The sequence below is a fragment of the Sander vitreus genome, chromosome 14 (genome assembly GCF_031162955.1).
Source record: "Sander vitreus isolate 19-12246 chromosome 14, sanVit1, whole genome shotgun sequence".
Classification (NCBI taxonomy): domain Eukaryota; kingdom Metazoa; phylum Chordata; class Actinopteri; order Perciformes; family Percidae; genus Sander; species Sander vitreus.
Window position 1 is genome coordinate 17,948,824 of NC_135868.1, and position 16,174 is coordinate 17,964,997.

At 39.0% G+C, this 16,174-nt stretch overlaps 1 protein-coding gene across 1 annotated transcript in view; it reads left to right on the top strand.

Annotated features, from left to right (window-relative positions):
• The window catches only part of vps50 (VPS50 EARP/GARPII complex subunit), a 118,862-nt gene that overhangs the window by 80,558 nt on the left and 22,130 nt on the right, over positions 1–16,174 (top strand). The window contains exon 22 of the mRNA XM_078267279.1: positions 2,713–2,793. Coding sequence (XP_078123405.1) covers positions 2,713–2,793 — 81 coding nt within the window. The remainder of the gene's footprint in view (positions 1–2,712; positions 2,794–16,174) is intronic.

A 16,174-nucleotide genomic window follows, 5' to 3' on the forward strand; every position in this document is an offset into this window, starting at 1 on the left:
ATGAGTCTGGCATGTTGGTCCTCATCTCTCACCCCCCCTCATTTCTAATCATCTCCCTGCTGTCATTTTATCGTATTAAGTGCATAAAATGTTCCACAAAAACAATAAGCACTGGTGTTTTGATGTGCATCATACCATGCCAATGTGTCACACCTTATTACTAACAATAGAAAAATGTGAGCATGTGACTTACCACAAGTAATCAGGAGTGTCGGTCTTCTATTCTATTGCAATGCCTGCAGTTACGTTACTTCTGCTGCATCAGTGGTATGGTGCTTCAAGAAAAGTGTGTGCTTTTATTTTTAAAGATAGAATTTTTTATTTTTTTTTCATGTTTATCAGATGCTGTACAGTGGGGGGGGGGAGATAACCAATGTCTTTTGTCATTGCTGTCTGTATCAGTGCAAATTTAGGTTCAACAGTCTGCGAGCCCAGTTTCCCCTCTCCGTCTAGAAACTATCATGTCATTTATACTGTTCCTCACAAAGAAAGAAAACCGCATTTGTGTCAGTATCACCCTCGGGGAGGTGGTAATGATAGCTGCAAAATGACTTCTGTCCCATCGAGCTGGAAGAGATAAAGAGGATGAACGCTCCGCGGGGGCAGCTCTACTACACATTATTGACGTGTGTGTGTGTGTCATTGGGAGATGAGGAAAGGGGTTGTGAGTTGACAACTTGTCAAGGGGTCGCTTTTCTCATGTCTTAATCTGCTATGGGTTTTATATTCTCTCTGTCTCCATGCTTTTATTTATATCACTCTTTTTCTGTATGATTGTCTACCTTGTCTTAAACTCTCTTTTCCTTCCTTACACATATACTATATGTCATTTTCCTGCTCCTTCCCATCCTTTTTTCATCTTTTGTGCCACAGTTTCCTTAATCTCTTTATCTCTTTGTCTGCATCTCTCTGAAACTATTTTTTTCTTTTTTCAATGTACCTTTAGTCCTCATTAAGTGTAATATGAACCGGCCCATTTCATTAATAGTCCTACTCTAAGAGGCACCTACAGTGAAATGCTAATGCCCCTATGAATCTTTAATAAGCTAATGGAAATGATATGCACATATGCTGGTATTTTGACCTAGGCTTTGCTCTCTTTACACCGCTGGAATCAAAATGGAGCTGCTTGACTCCTCCACTTGAAGCGTAATAGGTGACCTAAATATTCAAAAGGGTAAATACCCCATTATCTGTGTGTATTGACCCTTTCAAGTCAAGCTGCACCATTGACTCTGTTAAACATTTGCTAAAGATCCATTATGTGCCATGCTCGCAGATTCTTCATCGCTATTAATAACGGAGCTTTCAACTGCTGGGACTGAGAGAGGCAGAGTTACAGTTTTTTTGGAAAAGTGATTAATGATTAAAAAATTATTGGAAGCTTTGCCCCATGGGGAAAACCTGGATCTATCTACAATAGTGTATATTCTAAGATATGGAAGAAAGTTAAAATAAGAGCAAAACAGTGAATTGGGAAGATAAAGATGGAAGATTCTGTACTGTGTCGCTCTGTTTTGCAGTATGATGGCAGACAAAAGGGAGGAGAGAGGCTGCATACCAAAACACTGAAGTAGGAAAAATGTGTTAAGAGAGAGAGAAGAGAGTATTGTACATTATTACAGCAGAGTATTGCTTATTACCATTGGTATATTATTGTTATTATTGTTCCTTTTGATTTGATTATTTCTACTGAATTGAGAGAGAGACAGAGAGCAGAACAGGATCGTATTTGAGGTGTAAATAGATGGCTTCTCTGAAAAATTACCAATAATGCAAGAAATGGTTCTTTTCCATTCTCGACTCCTGACTCCCACAGACAGTTCCCTCACAATGGATGATATTCATCTTGCATGCACATGTGCAGGTCAAAGTGTTAACATCATCAGTCTTCAGTGATGCAGAATGACGCGCACACACACACACACACGCAAATTTGTGTGTGGACATAAATTAGGAAGCTAGCATGTATCCTGGTAACAATAAACAATAATTAGATATTCCTTACCTTACCTGGCTGATCAGCATTTTCTGTATGTAATGTAGATTTTGTATGTAATTTCACTCATTACTTGCATTAATCTAATTCTGCGTTTTTGTTTGCTTCCTTCTTTAAATACTTCCTCCACATTGTCTTTTCTTTTTTTAACTTGTTTTTCCTTTCTGCTGCCCTATACATCATCCATAGCCTGTCCCTAGCCCGTCTTTGCCATCTCACGGTGGCAGAGATGTGTGCCCTGCCAGGGTGGTGGGCCCTGCTTGCTTGGTAAGAGCAGATCTCTGGAAACATTGTGACTAATAAACAAGGTTGTCCCCGGCACCTTGCAAGTCCAAAAGGCTAGTCAACACTGATTTGTAGCCCTTAAGGTGTTCGTAAGTTGCTTTCTCAAGTAACATCAAACGCATCTAAAAGTGATTTCACAAGCATTTAGATGTTGAGTTTGCTGTGCGTTCTCCTCTTTTACCTCTCGTCTGTCATGTACTGTCGCCGGTGTGATGTCTGTTCCTCCCAGTTACTCCTCCCTGATCGATTAGACTCAACTAGAAGCAGAAAGTAAAGATTCTCTCTATGTGAGATGATAGCAGATGTTGCTGTGTGTTTGTGTGTGTGTTCTTTCACACTCTGCTGAAGTGTGTGTTCTTATAGAGGAAGGTGTTTGTTCACTGTGCAAAAACTGTGTGTGTGTGTGTGCGTGTGTGTGTGTTCGACAGTATGAGTCATCGGGCCTGGGCCTTATCAGCAGCAGACTGAGAACTACACTGAACCGGATCCAGGAGAGCCTCATTGACATGGTAAGAATGTAACTCTCTCTCTCTTCCTCTACTCTCTGTCTCACTTTCTCTTCTAATCACTTTCCTTTTCTTTCTTTCTCTTTTACCATCGCTCGTTACCTCTTCGCCTGTCTCTATTTTCTGACACAAACATGCTTTTCTTCACTCCCCTTTCCTCGTGTGCCTCTCCTCTTTATGCCTCTGCCTGTATTTTTTGCCAATCCCCTATATCCATCCCAACCATGTGTCTGATCTCACAGCCCATATCGCCACAAAATGCATTATGGGTCATCATTATCTGGCCAGTGGTCACTTACCCATACACACACCTCCCTCTGTTTAAGTGGCCACGTCAGGGTGGATGTGTGTGTTATTCCATTAGGGCTCTCAATCCCTACTCCCCTCTGTAAAACTACATAGTGACAATGTGCAGACAACACTCTCTACACTTTGTCTGATAGTGTATCTTTCTACAGTCTGTCTCCTCTGTTACATGATGAAGCAAGTGTCATCTCTCACTTCTGCCTTTCATTTGTCTCCATAATATCAGACAGGCTTTTTGGCCTGTGCTCAAAGAAGCTGTACTTGGACTTTAGTCTGGCCCTAATCTGCAATTCCACTGAAGTTTTGCTCCCCTGGAGGAAAATATGAAATTCTATTGATGTTTTGGCTTGGTTTTTCTTTATTTTTAGTGAAAAGAAACAATGCGTTGTGTCCCCTAAGTCTAATTATTAGGGGTGTGCAAAAAAATCGATTCTAAGCTCTACCGATTCAAAATCGATTCATAGAATTCCAAAAATCAATTCATATTTTTTGTTTTCGTTTTGACACTATTGTCCTGAAATGACATTACCTCGCCATTCCCTTAGATGGCGCTGTGTCGAATTCGCCTGGGCACTCTTTTGTCATAATCAGAAGAAGAACGAGTGCAGCGGAGGTAGTTTAGTCGGCGCAAACAATGGTAAACTGCACAGAAGGAATTATTCAACCTGCTCCATCCTCATTGAAGGCGAGAGTTTGGACACATTTCGGCTTTTATAACCTCGAGGGGAAGACAGAACTTGATAGGAATCGTGCTATATGCAGGCTTTGCAAAGCGAAAGTTAAGTATTTTGGAAACACCATAGACGGTTAAAGAAATGGACCAACAGATCTCGTTGCTCTGGACGGAGACCAGTGAAGTATATTAGAAGCACTTTTCTGGTGAGCGCTGAGTGTTACTGCGCAGCTGCAAACTGAGCTTGAAGACGTAAATGTGACGTGAGCAACCTGTCTGAAAGTTGTAAGTCTTCTGGTAGCTGTGCCAAGAGAAATCTCAATCATTCCCAATCTTGCAGAGATGGAGATCGTAGGTATATGTAAGGAGATAACATGGACACAGGCTAATTATTGCTAACTAAAATGCTAGTTAACATTAGTAATTAAACTTAAACAGCTAAAGTAAGTCGAAACTGCCTGCGAGCTTCTCCTGTACTGTACGGTAATTTCTCTACTATGCAACAGTAAGTTGCGTGGTTATGACACAATCGTTAGCCTATTTTTACAAAAAATGTCTGCTACGGAGCCATAACGTGAGATACAAGGTAATGGAGCCTTTTATACATTGTCGTGTTTCTTTAGAAATAAACAATGGCCAAATAAAGTCTTTAAACGTTTCAGATGTAAAGTTATTAACTGTCAAAGTGACGTCAAAATGAATGAAGCGGGTGAGTGCTTGTTAGCATCAAAATGGCACCATACGCGTTGTGGAGAGAGGCTTACCCCCTTGGGAAACACCACAAACTTGAGAACTCACATGGTACGGCATCACCCGGAGATTAACATTAAAGACGTGGACGAACAACAACCTAAAGTACCGTGCCAGTCAACCAACGCACACTCTTCTCTATTGCGTTGCAACAGAGAGAGTGTTCTCAACTGCCGGAGACATCGTAACTGCACAGCGGAGCATGCTCACTCCGGTTCTCTGGTTCTGCAAAAGAATGTAAAGATTCCAGCCAGTGGTGGACTATGAACTGGTTACACACACACACACACCCCTAAATGTGTATCCATTATGTGATTCTGACACATCACAAAAGTACTGGACTGTAGTTGCCACAGTTCTAAAAAGAAGGGCCTAATTTTAGGAAGTTCAATGTGCCCAGTCGAGTTCACATTTCAACCGTCACCCTGGTAGCTGAAGTACTCCTTAAACCACATTTAGCAGTATTTTTTTGTTAGGTCTGAGTACAGCACTTTAAAGCTAAATGTAAAAGCTCTTTTTATTTAACAGTTTTATACTTGAATTAAAGGTATTTGAAAGCTGGCCAAAGCTTGGCACTTTTGCAGTTTTTAGTTGCAAAAGTTTTTATTTTTGTATGAAGACATACAAAGTAATATCAATGTACATTTACTTTGTTGTGTTTCTTTTCTTTTAAATTGTATGTCTACTGCAATCACATGGGAAAAGTAACTACATTTACATACTGTGAATCGGTTTTTTTTAATCGAAAATCGATATCGAATCGTGAGCCTTAAAATTGGAATCGAATCGTGACATTTTCTGAATCGCACACCCCTACTAATTATGGTAGAAGATGGATAGATATGTATTGTCCCGTGGGGGAAATCTGTTATATTCACATTGGAAATATACACGGACAATTACATCAATGGATACATAAAGACAAGTACATTAACAACACAGCAAAAGAGGCCTGTACTACTAATCAAGATCAACATGCCCTGGATTGATTTCAGTTACCCGGCTTCACCTAACAACCACGGTCCCGCATAAACTGTGTCACGATGCTGGTTAACAACTAGTTCAATCAACCCAGAGTTTCCCAATCCAGCAATGCGCGCGTTCACATAAAAGAGGCGGTGTTTGCTCCATATGAACAATCACAAACATCTACCAGAGACGTATATATTTTACATAAGAGCAAACTATAATTCTACATAAATATGAAGAACACAGACACGGTTTTACAGGCAAAAAATAGCAGACACTGTAAATGCGTAAATCACAACGCTTCTCAATATCACTTCCCCATCAGTCAGGCACAAGATCTGACCATAATTACACTTGTGCTTTCTATAAACTGTCGTTGCTTTAGCCTATTATTTCAGTTGCAACCCTGGCAGTGGTAAGCGATCGTGAGAGCAAATAAAAAATATAAAAATATAATTCAAACCAATGTGCGCATTGGCAACACACGGCTCAAGAAGCCGACAATAGCCTTTATGCAATTCCCTCCGCTGAAAATCTATATCTTTCGTAAAAATACCCATCAGGGATTGTTAATGGGGTTATTGCTCTCTAAATGTTTAAACTTTTATGAGCGCACCTCTCTCTCTCTCTCCGCGCACCGAGCTCCACCTGATCTCCTAAATGGTGACGCCGTTATCAACTGAGTATTGATTGGTCAGTAGGCGGTGCTTTTACGCCGGTTGATATCTAATCTCCAACATAACCTGCTCTGGAGCAGGTTATTTACACATCTGTTATGGGCATTATTATTCAGAAGAGCTCAGTTCAGAAGCTCTAGAAAAAAGACATTATTTTAGCTTTTAATTCTGTCCAGAGCTAGAGGCCAATTTTGCTTATGCATAGTTAAATTGGATTTTTATCATACGTCACAATATGTGACTCACAATACTCCCATCAGTTCTGAAAATGAAGAAGAGAGTGTATTATTTTCCCATGGTGAGATCTTGTATAATGTTTTATTTTTCTGAGAACCTGTGGGGCTTTCTGTCTGTTTCTCTCAAATATCCTTTCTAATTTCATAAATGTATTCACATAACACCACATACCATGCTGCAGGACAAACTAATACATTTGCCATTTAGTGTTTTTGTTTTTGCCTCTGAAATGTTATTGAAATTGAAAACTTCATGGCAGTAACTTGATGACTGAGTTGGACTGTGATTAGTTGGCAGGTGACTGTCAATCCCAATAACAACATAATAACATGCTCCCATGGCAACCATCAACACGGTCTCATCTTAAATGTACATCCTATCAGAATGTGAAGCAAGGGGAACGGGGTGAATTGTTTTCCAACCAGCACCATTTTTGCATGTTGATATCATCATCAGTTTTCCATAGGAGGAAGCACTCAGCATCCAAAGTATTTATTTGACACTGCAGAATAATGGCATTTCGCTGTGATAGCAATGCTGGCTACTTTTACTGTGATGTTTATGGCTTTGCAATTCAAGGTTGGACTAAGGAGGAGGAGTAAACAAAAGCAAAATAACGCAGGAAGTCAAAGGGAAGAAAACCGATAAAAGTCAAAAAAAGAATGATGAATAACAAAACTTTAAATTGTATTAAGCAGTGTACTGCAGCAACATATTTTCGTCCCTCAGGGGGAACTATAGCAACTGTTTACGCCCCAGTCCCATCTTGCTCCCTAAATTGCGAGCCATTTCAAATATGAGAGAAGCTTGGTGGTCAGCTGTGGAGAATATGTCTTCTCTGAACTGTTTACCTGATCAAATGAACACAGACTGACTAATGGACAGACTGTGTGGAGAAAGAGAACAGAGACAAGTGGGTTTTTGTGAGCGAGAGAGAGCTCTTTTAAGAGGAAAAAACGATGTTAAACCTTTAACGCGTGCATGAACACGCGCATTTCAGATGAGCATAATCATATCACTTTGTGGCCATCACATGCCGTGTGATATTAGATCTATTTAAAACCCCTTTAGAGGGAGGACACTGACTCTGGCTTTGTATTTACACCCATCCTTTCTCTAATGTATTGGCAAATGCTTTTAGTCTGTCCTTTCTCATATGCAAAACTATTTTAGCTCATCTCGATAAATCATTCAATGTTGGAAAAATGCCCTGTTTTCCAAACTTGCGCAGCACTCCCCCTTTTTCTTTCATCTGTCTTTTTCTGCTCTTCTGTGTTTCACATCATGATTTGCGCACAAAAATCTCACAAACTCACACTTTGTTTAGCGCTTTTATTACCACAGCTAACAGTATATTGTCATTTATAACAATTTATATCTAGTTTCCATATGGATTATAAATCCCGCACTTTTTAATGTAGGTGTCTCCACTCCAAAGTGAGAATGTATTCACGTTGAGTACTCAAACACATTCCCTCTGCATACAAATACACACACCCAAACACTCCAGAGATTGCAGCAGGGTAGACCTCATTTGTAAACCGATTATAAAGTTAATTACACACTGCATTTCAATTGAGCAGCCGAATCCTTGCGGTTTTGTTCCCCTGATTTGCCGTCACAACAGTTTGATTCCAAAACCAATGTGCTAGTAATGACTCCGAGTCCCATATGAACGGCAACAAGATTTCATCTCATCTAGTCTCAGGTACAGAGTGGCTTTAGCTTAAATTGGGAGTACGACGGGGGAAAAGTAAAAGATCATCACCTCGTTTATGTTCTTTTTCTCTGCCTCCGTTATTCTTGATTACCTCTCCGAAACTCCAACGCTTCTCTGCGCTTGACAGTTTTAATTTCGAGTTCACTCCCTTTTGACTTTGAATATTTCATTGAGAGTGTTTTCAAGGTTGTGTGGTTAGGGAAAAACATTTGAGAGTGGCAGAGATGTAACTGCCTTGTTCACATATTCGTTTTCCACAAAACACTTGTTAAATCATGTTTAATCACACAGGCTTTCATCAACACCAGTTTCTAGTTCAAATGTATAATCTTTATCTGAATTTGAACTGAATTATTTTACTTGAAAAGAATCAGCTGTCGCGTAAAATAATGATTTACTTACAATCCTTGCCTCAAAGAAAAATTCAAGTCCTTTAGTGATATTGCTTGGGCCAGGTTCGATGACAGTGCTGTGTCAGAATGGTCCATTTGTGGCCATATTGTCCCTGCCAGAAAGTTCAGCTGTGGCAGCTTTTGAGAGCCGTTGCTGCAGGCAACATTGTGAAGAACTGACACAAGCTAGCATTTGCAATTAAGGGAACCTCCGGTCCACTATCCTTTCACTTCTCTCAATACTAAATCCATCAGTATTTACTCTTTCAAGCCTCAGTTTTGCTCACTTGTTTTTCCAACTCTTACTCTCTCATTTCTTCCTTTACTTTTCCTCCTTCCATTTTTATCAGTTTGTCCTATTGCCTCCTCTTTAGTAGCTGTTTGCCAGTGATTAAATGCCTCTCAACTCTCAGCACAGACAACTGCTTGTATCGATCCTCTCAGTTTGTTGGTGCTTCAGTTCTGACTGAATATAAAAATAGGCCTGAATAACGACGTGTTAGAGATGTTCCGATCGGAACATCTCTAAATGAAATAAATACACATACAAATACTCCGCTGCGATACTGCCTAAAACGCTGGTATCGGTATCGAGAAGTACTGGAGTTTATGCACCGATCCAATACCACGTAATGAAGCCCTAAATAAAATCTATGTTAAAGTAGTTTATGTTCTTTTTCCGTTATAACTGACAAACTGCAGAATAAAAGAAAGTTCTGTGGCATTCATGTTTCACAAAGAGTTTAACCTGAGCCAGACCGACAACAAAGATAGAAATAATATCCCATCCATACAGGGATAGTAGTATACAGTTGTTAAATCATAATAAAATATATGACACACTGGTATTGGATCAGTACTCGGTATCAGCCGATACGCAAGTTCAGGTATCGGAATCGGTATCGGGAAGCAAAAAATGGTATCGGGCCATCTCTAATTTCAGTGTTCACTATCGGCCCAGGCATGAAAATAAGATCGTGCGGCTGGAAATTGTGTTGGGTTTTTTGTTGTTTGATCTGAGTCTTACAGTTACTGAAGTCAACCCACAATGTGTGATGAGTTGATTAGATGTGTGTTTGTGTGTGCGCATACGCTCGCTTCTGGGTACTCGGCTTTCTCGTAGAGTGGGGCTTTTCCATGCCTGGCACTGAAACAAGAATGAGAAGCTGGGTAATTTCTGTGTTGGCAGCAGTTATCTGGCAGTGAGGGTGCTTGCAGAGATGCACACAAAGCACACAAAACACACACACACACACACACACACACACACACACACACACACACACACACACACACAAAAACATGTATCCAAAGAAATGGGAACTTTAACAGATTTTGACACATACATACACATACAGGTTTGTAGTGCTACTGTAGGTCACCAATACACTGAGCACACACTTTTCACGCTCTCTTCTGTCAGTAGCAGAGCGATAATCTCTAAGCATGTTTTGTGGTTGAGATGCGCTACACTATCTTGGCACAGCTAACACACAGGCACGCTGCCTCTCATGAGAGTGTGGCTAATGACACACACACACACACACACACACACACACACACACACACACTGCACACACTGCACAGTGAACCCAGTCATTAGTTTTGCGTCTCACGAGGGCACATCACTGTCCAGACTCGCCTTTTTGTTGTGGCCTGCTGTCTCTCTGTGAATGGTGCAACAAGCTAGAGGGGATTGCCATTTGACAGGGATTATAGATCATAATTAAGCTCCATTGTGTGCCTGTTTATATGCAGTACTGTAGTTGTCAGGATATCAAAAGTATTGACATTTTGTTGGGGTTTTATTTCAGTGGAACGCACTTCATTGATAGGTCCAGCTGTAGGTCATGCTCCTCAACTGTGATGACGAGACAGTTGATCCCCCTGGAACAATAACTTAAGCTTCCTGTCTCACATCTCCCAGTGTGACAGACATGGTGATAAGCAAAATGATGCATAACAAATCATTTCATTTGTATTCTGCATTCTCCATACACTTCAACTTGGTTCATTCATGTTCTTAACTCAAGTATTTCAACCTACAGTTAGTTTCTTCTCGTATCATGTTTCTTGTCACCCCAAAGCAGGTGAGTGGACCAGCAGTTATAGGAAAAGAAGTTGCCAGAGACGGGCTTTGAGGTGCCGGGCGGTGTCACACAAAATAGATGAAGGCCCTAATTCCATTTGACATTCATCTAATGAGAACCAAATTTCTAGTGTTAGGGTGACAAAGAGGAGCAATAGAATCCACTTGACAGTAATTGCCTGGCAGGCAGTCCACTCAACTTTCCCATAAATCTCTATGGAATGGATGGATTGGAGAGGAGTAAGAAGTCAATCATGATCGAGTGAAACACTTCAGTTTGGAGATCACTTCTCAACTCCTCCACCTACACGACAAGGGGCGATAACAGAATTATAAAGCTATTAGAGTTTACTGAACCTTTCAAATCAAGGATGTTTCTTTTTTTGTTTGCCGGGGAACAACATTTGAAAGTTTTGTTGCTTTTTAATTTTTTTTTCTGCAAACGGTTTTCGAAAGGCCACAATTCTTAGGGTTATTAGGTCGGAGCTCCCTTGCTACAGTATTATTTGAAAGGGGCATGAGCCAGGCTTGCTTTGTTAGGCTCCAGGATATCACTGTATAGTTCCTTACCTTTACCTTGGTCTTGCTTTTTGGTTCCAAAATGCAAAAGTACTCAATTTAGCACTAAAAAAGAAAATAAGCAAGCATTTGAGTAGCTAGAACCTGTGAATTATTTGGCAATTTGCTTTTAAACAGTCTTAAATGATTACTTATTAAAAGTGTTGCAGATTCATTTCCTCTCAAATGATTACTCAGATAATTGTTTCAGCTCTAGATGAATACTGATGCTTGAATGTGACTAAGTTTAAGCATCTTACTTTATTATATTATTATGTGTTCATATACAAGCTGATGGAGACATTTTTTTAGGGCCTTTAAAGTATTTCGAATAATTTTCATATCTTTTCTCAGACCAGCCATTTATGTTGAGTAAACTATTTATTGTCCACCTTCCCAGATGTATATAGCATTACTTCACACAGTTCAAATGATGGATCTGGCAGACTTGAGACTGAAAGGAAGCTCGCGGCTCTCCTCAGGTGTCTAATGCTGCTGACTGATAGGGCTTCCCATACCCACCTCAAATCTACCTCAGGCTGTTGCTCAAAATTGAGCTTCTCAAAAAAAAAAAAAGATAGACGTGCAGGGAAACCCAATAAGAAAATATATGCTCCAGCAGAGGTGGTTCCGACTCAGCACTTTAGAAAAACATAGAATTGGTCAGAGTCAAGATAAACCCATGGCCTGCAATGCAGACTGTGGCTACTTAAGTGTAATGAGGGAGCCTATCGCTCTAGTTTGCTTCCCCAGGCTACACTTGCAGTAGCATTGTATGCGAAATGCTACAACCAAGCTTTTGGGTGGTGTTGTGTTCAACAAAATAGCAAGTTGAAAAGTATGGCCTATATAAAATCTAAAATACGCTATAAAGTGTTGGTGTTTCCCCCCCCCCCGTGGATCTGAAATCTTGCACTCTTCACTTTGATCGATACAAATCTTTAGTGCCACTTTCTCCCTAAGGCATTATGGGAAGGCGATTACATGTCCCATATGAATACAATAAAGGGTAGCAGAGTATCATTATACTTGAGTCCTACCACACACAATTATTGTACATATATCCACACACACATACATACATACATCTGTTTTAACCGTCTATCCTCATTAAGAATCCTTTTCAGCCGGCTAAATATATCAGCCTCTCGTCTTTGATCTGTTGGATGAAAAAAAGCAGGGATCGATAGACATCAAGCTAGTGCTATATCCCTGTTTTTTAAGTGTTATTCAAAGCTTTGCTCTTATCTGTTTTCAAATCCCTCCCTAGACGTTTATTTTTATGTTTTCTTTTCATTGAGAATTCCAGTGTTTAATTTCTAATTATTACACAAGGGTAGATAATCTCCCTGGCTTTAATGCTTGATGTCTTCATACTTAGCAATGCTGTTGGTCCACATGGGGAAACCATTTCAGCATTAATACCTTGCAGACAAACAAAACTTGTTTTCGCTTTCGCCTGTGCACACTATAGAAAGGCCCTTAAGGACATCGAAGCTGATATTTCCACTGTTAGGCAGGCTGTTCTTTCTCAACTTCTGGATGTTAGCAAAGGTGACAGAATCAAGTAAATAAATTCCTCCAGAAGGCTTTGGTGTGGTGCTGCTTTCCAAAATTCCTAATGAAATTATGGTTTGGCTTTGAATAAATGCAGTTGCAGTGAAATGTTGTTTAAAGCACTAATATTCTCATTTATTTTTGTCTTTTGGCATCATGTTTATTCTTAGAAAAATCTCCCAAAAAATCTTTTTATATATAAGCTCTAGCTGAAAGGTGCCATTACTTCCACATGCTGAATCACTTTTCTGTTTTGTACCATACACATTAATTATTGATCATCGATGAAGAGTTGTCAGTGCCTGACGGTAAGAACACAGACACTACAGCATGACTGAGAGACTGCAGAGGGAACAAAGACGGCAAGAGACTGGTTTGACCTTAACTGTAGCTTTTGTGGAAACGGACAGAAAGGATGATGGTTTTGGTCAGAAATGAAACAGAGACCACACAGAAGTATGAAAAAAAACTTCTTAAATGTATTAAGACAGAGGCATTTAGTTTGCAATGATGATCTCTTGCCAGTGTTAACATTGTAGGCCAAAGTTTTGTCAGGTGTATTGAGTGAGTATCAAGTGTATTATTCTCAAAAAAAATATGAGCATAAATCCAAACAATTGATAAAGCAAGAACAGATGGTCTGTTGTGATTTATGTAGTTCCATTTATTTACCCTTTTCTTGTAATATAGTTTCCTTAGATGAGCATTTTTTTTTCAACATTTCTGCATTTCTGTCTCGATGATTTGACTATTGCTGTCAAAGAGAGTTCATAGTAAGAGTCAAACTAAATGTCTTTAATCTCCACAAAGCATACTAATAATAAAAATTTTTTAATAATTGTATTTATATAGCACTTTTCAAGCATTGAGCACAAAGTGATTTCCAGTGTTGTCAGCACTGGATTTATTGTTTGTGCTTTAATCATCATAACCTTTTTTTAAGAATCTCGGATATCATTGAGGTTTCCCTCATTTTCAATGATGCCGAGATACAAGACACATAAAACATGAAGCACAAAACAAGTAAATAATACCCAATGAAAACAATCGCACATAGAAGTGAAGTGAAGTAATCTGAAATTACAATCTTAAAACGTGCAGGGGTAGGAAGAATGTCCAGTTTAAGTAAACATTGAAGGTGTTTTAAAGATTTTGGTGCATAGAACCTAAAAGCAGATTTACCAAACTCTGAATTAACCTGTGTGACATGAAGCATAAGGCAACATGTTGAGATAGTTTGGTAAGGTCCTGTGGTCCAGTTCAGCATAGATGCTATATATGGTGGTGACAGTCCAACGAGAGTTCTATGGATGAAAAGACACAAATGTTTTTTGCGCCTTTGTGCCAGAGAGGTCCAACCAACTTTGTTATACAGAGTACAGTAGTGAGTATCATAGGGATCTCCCGTGATGAGGGCAGAGTGCCTCGACTATACGTTTCCTGCAGTGCAAGGGAAAGCTGGATCTGTTTTTATAAAAGAAGCCAAGTTGTTTGCCTCAGGTTTTTAATATGTTGTTTAAATGTAAGTGATTCATCAAGCCATATTCCAAGATATTTGTACTCCATTAATCTTGCAATATCATCACCATTCAGTGTGAATAGGTGATAATAATGTTGTGATAACGTTGTCAGCCGTCTGAGTAGGTGTCTTCGTCAGCTTGGCACACTGAAGTGTAACTGGTCATTAAAGTGGCTTTAAGTTATATCAGTAAAATATATTATTGACATATTGTATGTCCAAACTGTTATCCAGAGGCACATACTGTATTCAAATATATATATATATATATATATATATATATATATATATATATATATATATATATATATATATATATAAATTAACTAAAGACTGAAATCTGTCACAGGGAAATATGAGTCCCTTATTTTTACTCAAATGTTTAGCAAAAAGTTCTTTAAATGGTTCATTACCTCAAGGGTCACTTCTGTCTGAGCACATGCGCCAGACAGATAATTAAAACACGGTGAGCTTCGTAGAAAATAATTGCCCTCTCCCTCCATTCCTGCATCGAGCATTCAGACACCCACAGAGATATTTCCTTTTCTCTAAGTACAATGGGCAGAAATACAGTTTTGTTCAAACATCCCCTGTGAACTTTAATTATTTTCCATGAGAAGTATTCAAAGTGTAATGAAATGGAGGACAATGGAATAGGCAAATAAAAAAAATAAAAAAAAGCTTTGATGTGGACTTGGCTTGTAATTTTATATGTCCTTAAACTATGGCTTTTTATTAACCAATGATATTTGTTGTAACTATTTACACTATTGTTTATTAATATACAACATCTAATAAATCTGCACCTTAACGTATGCCATTTTTGTGCGGCTAAATTTTATGTGCCGTCATTGAGGCATCATGCAAAGCGATGACAATATGAGCGTGAAATATTGCTGATGGTTAGTGTTCTCTTATTCTAAAAGAATATTGTATAGATATCTGTCAACTCTTTAATATTTTCTGTCATTACTTTTGTCTCGAACAAACAATTTAGATTAGGGCAGATTTGCCTCAGGGGAAATCTTAATAATTGTGTCATCAGTGAAGACCTCCTACTACCTCCGTCCTGATTAAATAATTTACATAACTGTGTTGATTACTCCCAAACTGTTAGAATAAAATACTTAACATTCACTAATTAAACGTCAGTCTGCTCCCATGCAGTAGGTTTATTTAATGGAGCTTGTTTAAAGAAAGCATATTGAATAGAGCAGAATGTGGATAGAATTGCAACCACATTTTTCTAAAAGAATATGCTTTAATAAACATTTTTCAAGCACCACTTAGCAGGTTTTAGTGGTCCCCCTGCCTTGTTCCTGTGTATCAGTAACTCGATTCAGGTTCTTTTATCGCTGAACTGCTTTCTGTGCCTCTGTACCAGTGTTGAAGAAATTGTACCCTGCAGTGCATCCGCCTTGGAGGATGCCAACCTTGTTTACTACCTGCAGGGCTTCATTTACTTTTGGTCTCACTGTTTTATGTGGCTCTTGGTCTTTAGACTAGCCAGTCTTTCAGAATTGAAATGGAATTGAATACAGAGACTGTAACTTCATGTCATCACTTTTTAGTCTTTAGTCATACTTTCATTGCTGAATATGATGTTTATTTCGTAGAATTTCTAAGCTCACATAATTGGTTCTTTTTGTAACTAAATAGATTGCTGCTACCACAGAATTAATAAAGCCTCATCAGATGAAGCATTGTACTGTATCTTAGTTGACTGTTCATATTTGAAAATGAAGGCTTGTTCATGGGGGGTAATCTAGTGTTATGATTTGGTAGTGGGGCTGCCCGTTTTCTTTACATTTAGACAACATATTTACGCTTTTATCATGCTATTCAGAACACTAATATTCCAACACACTGAGGTGAATGTCTTCACAGTGAGAAATAAAAACATTTAACAGCATATTTTCCTTCCTTTAACCTGCCAA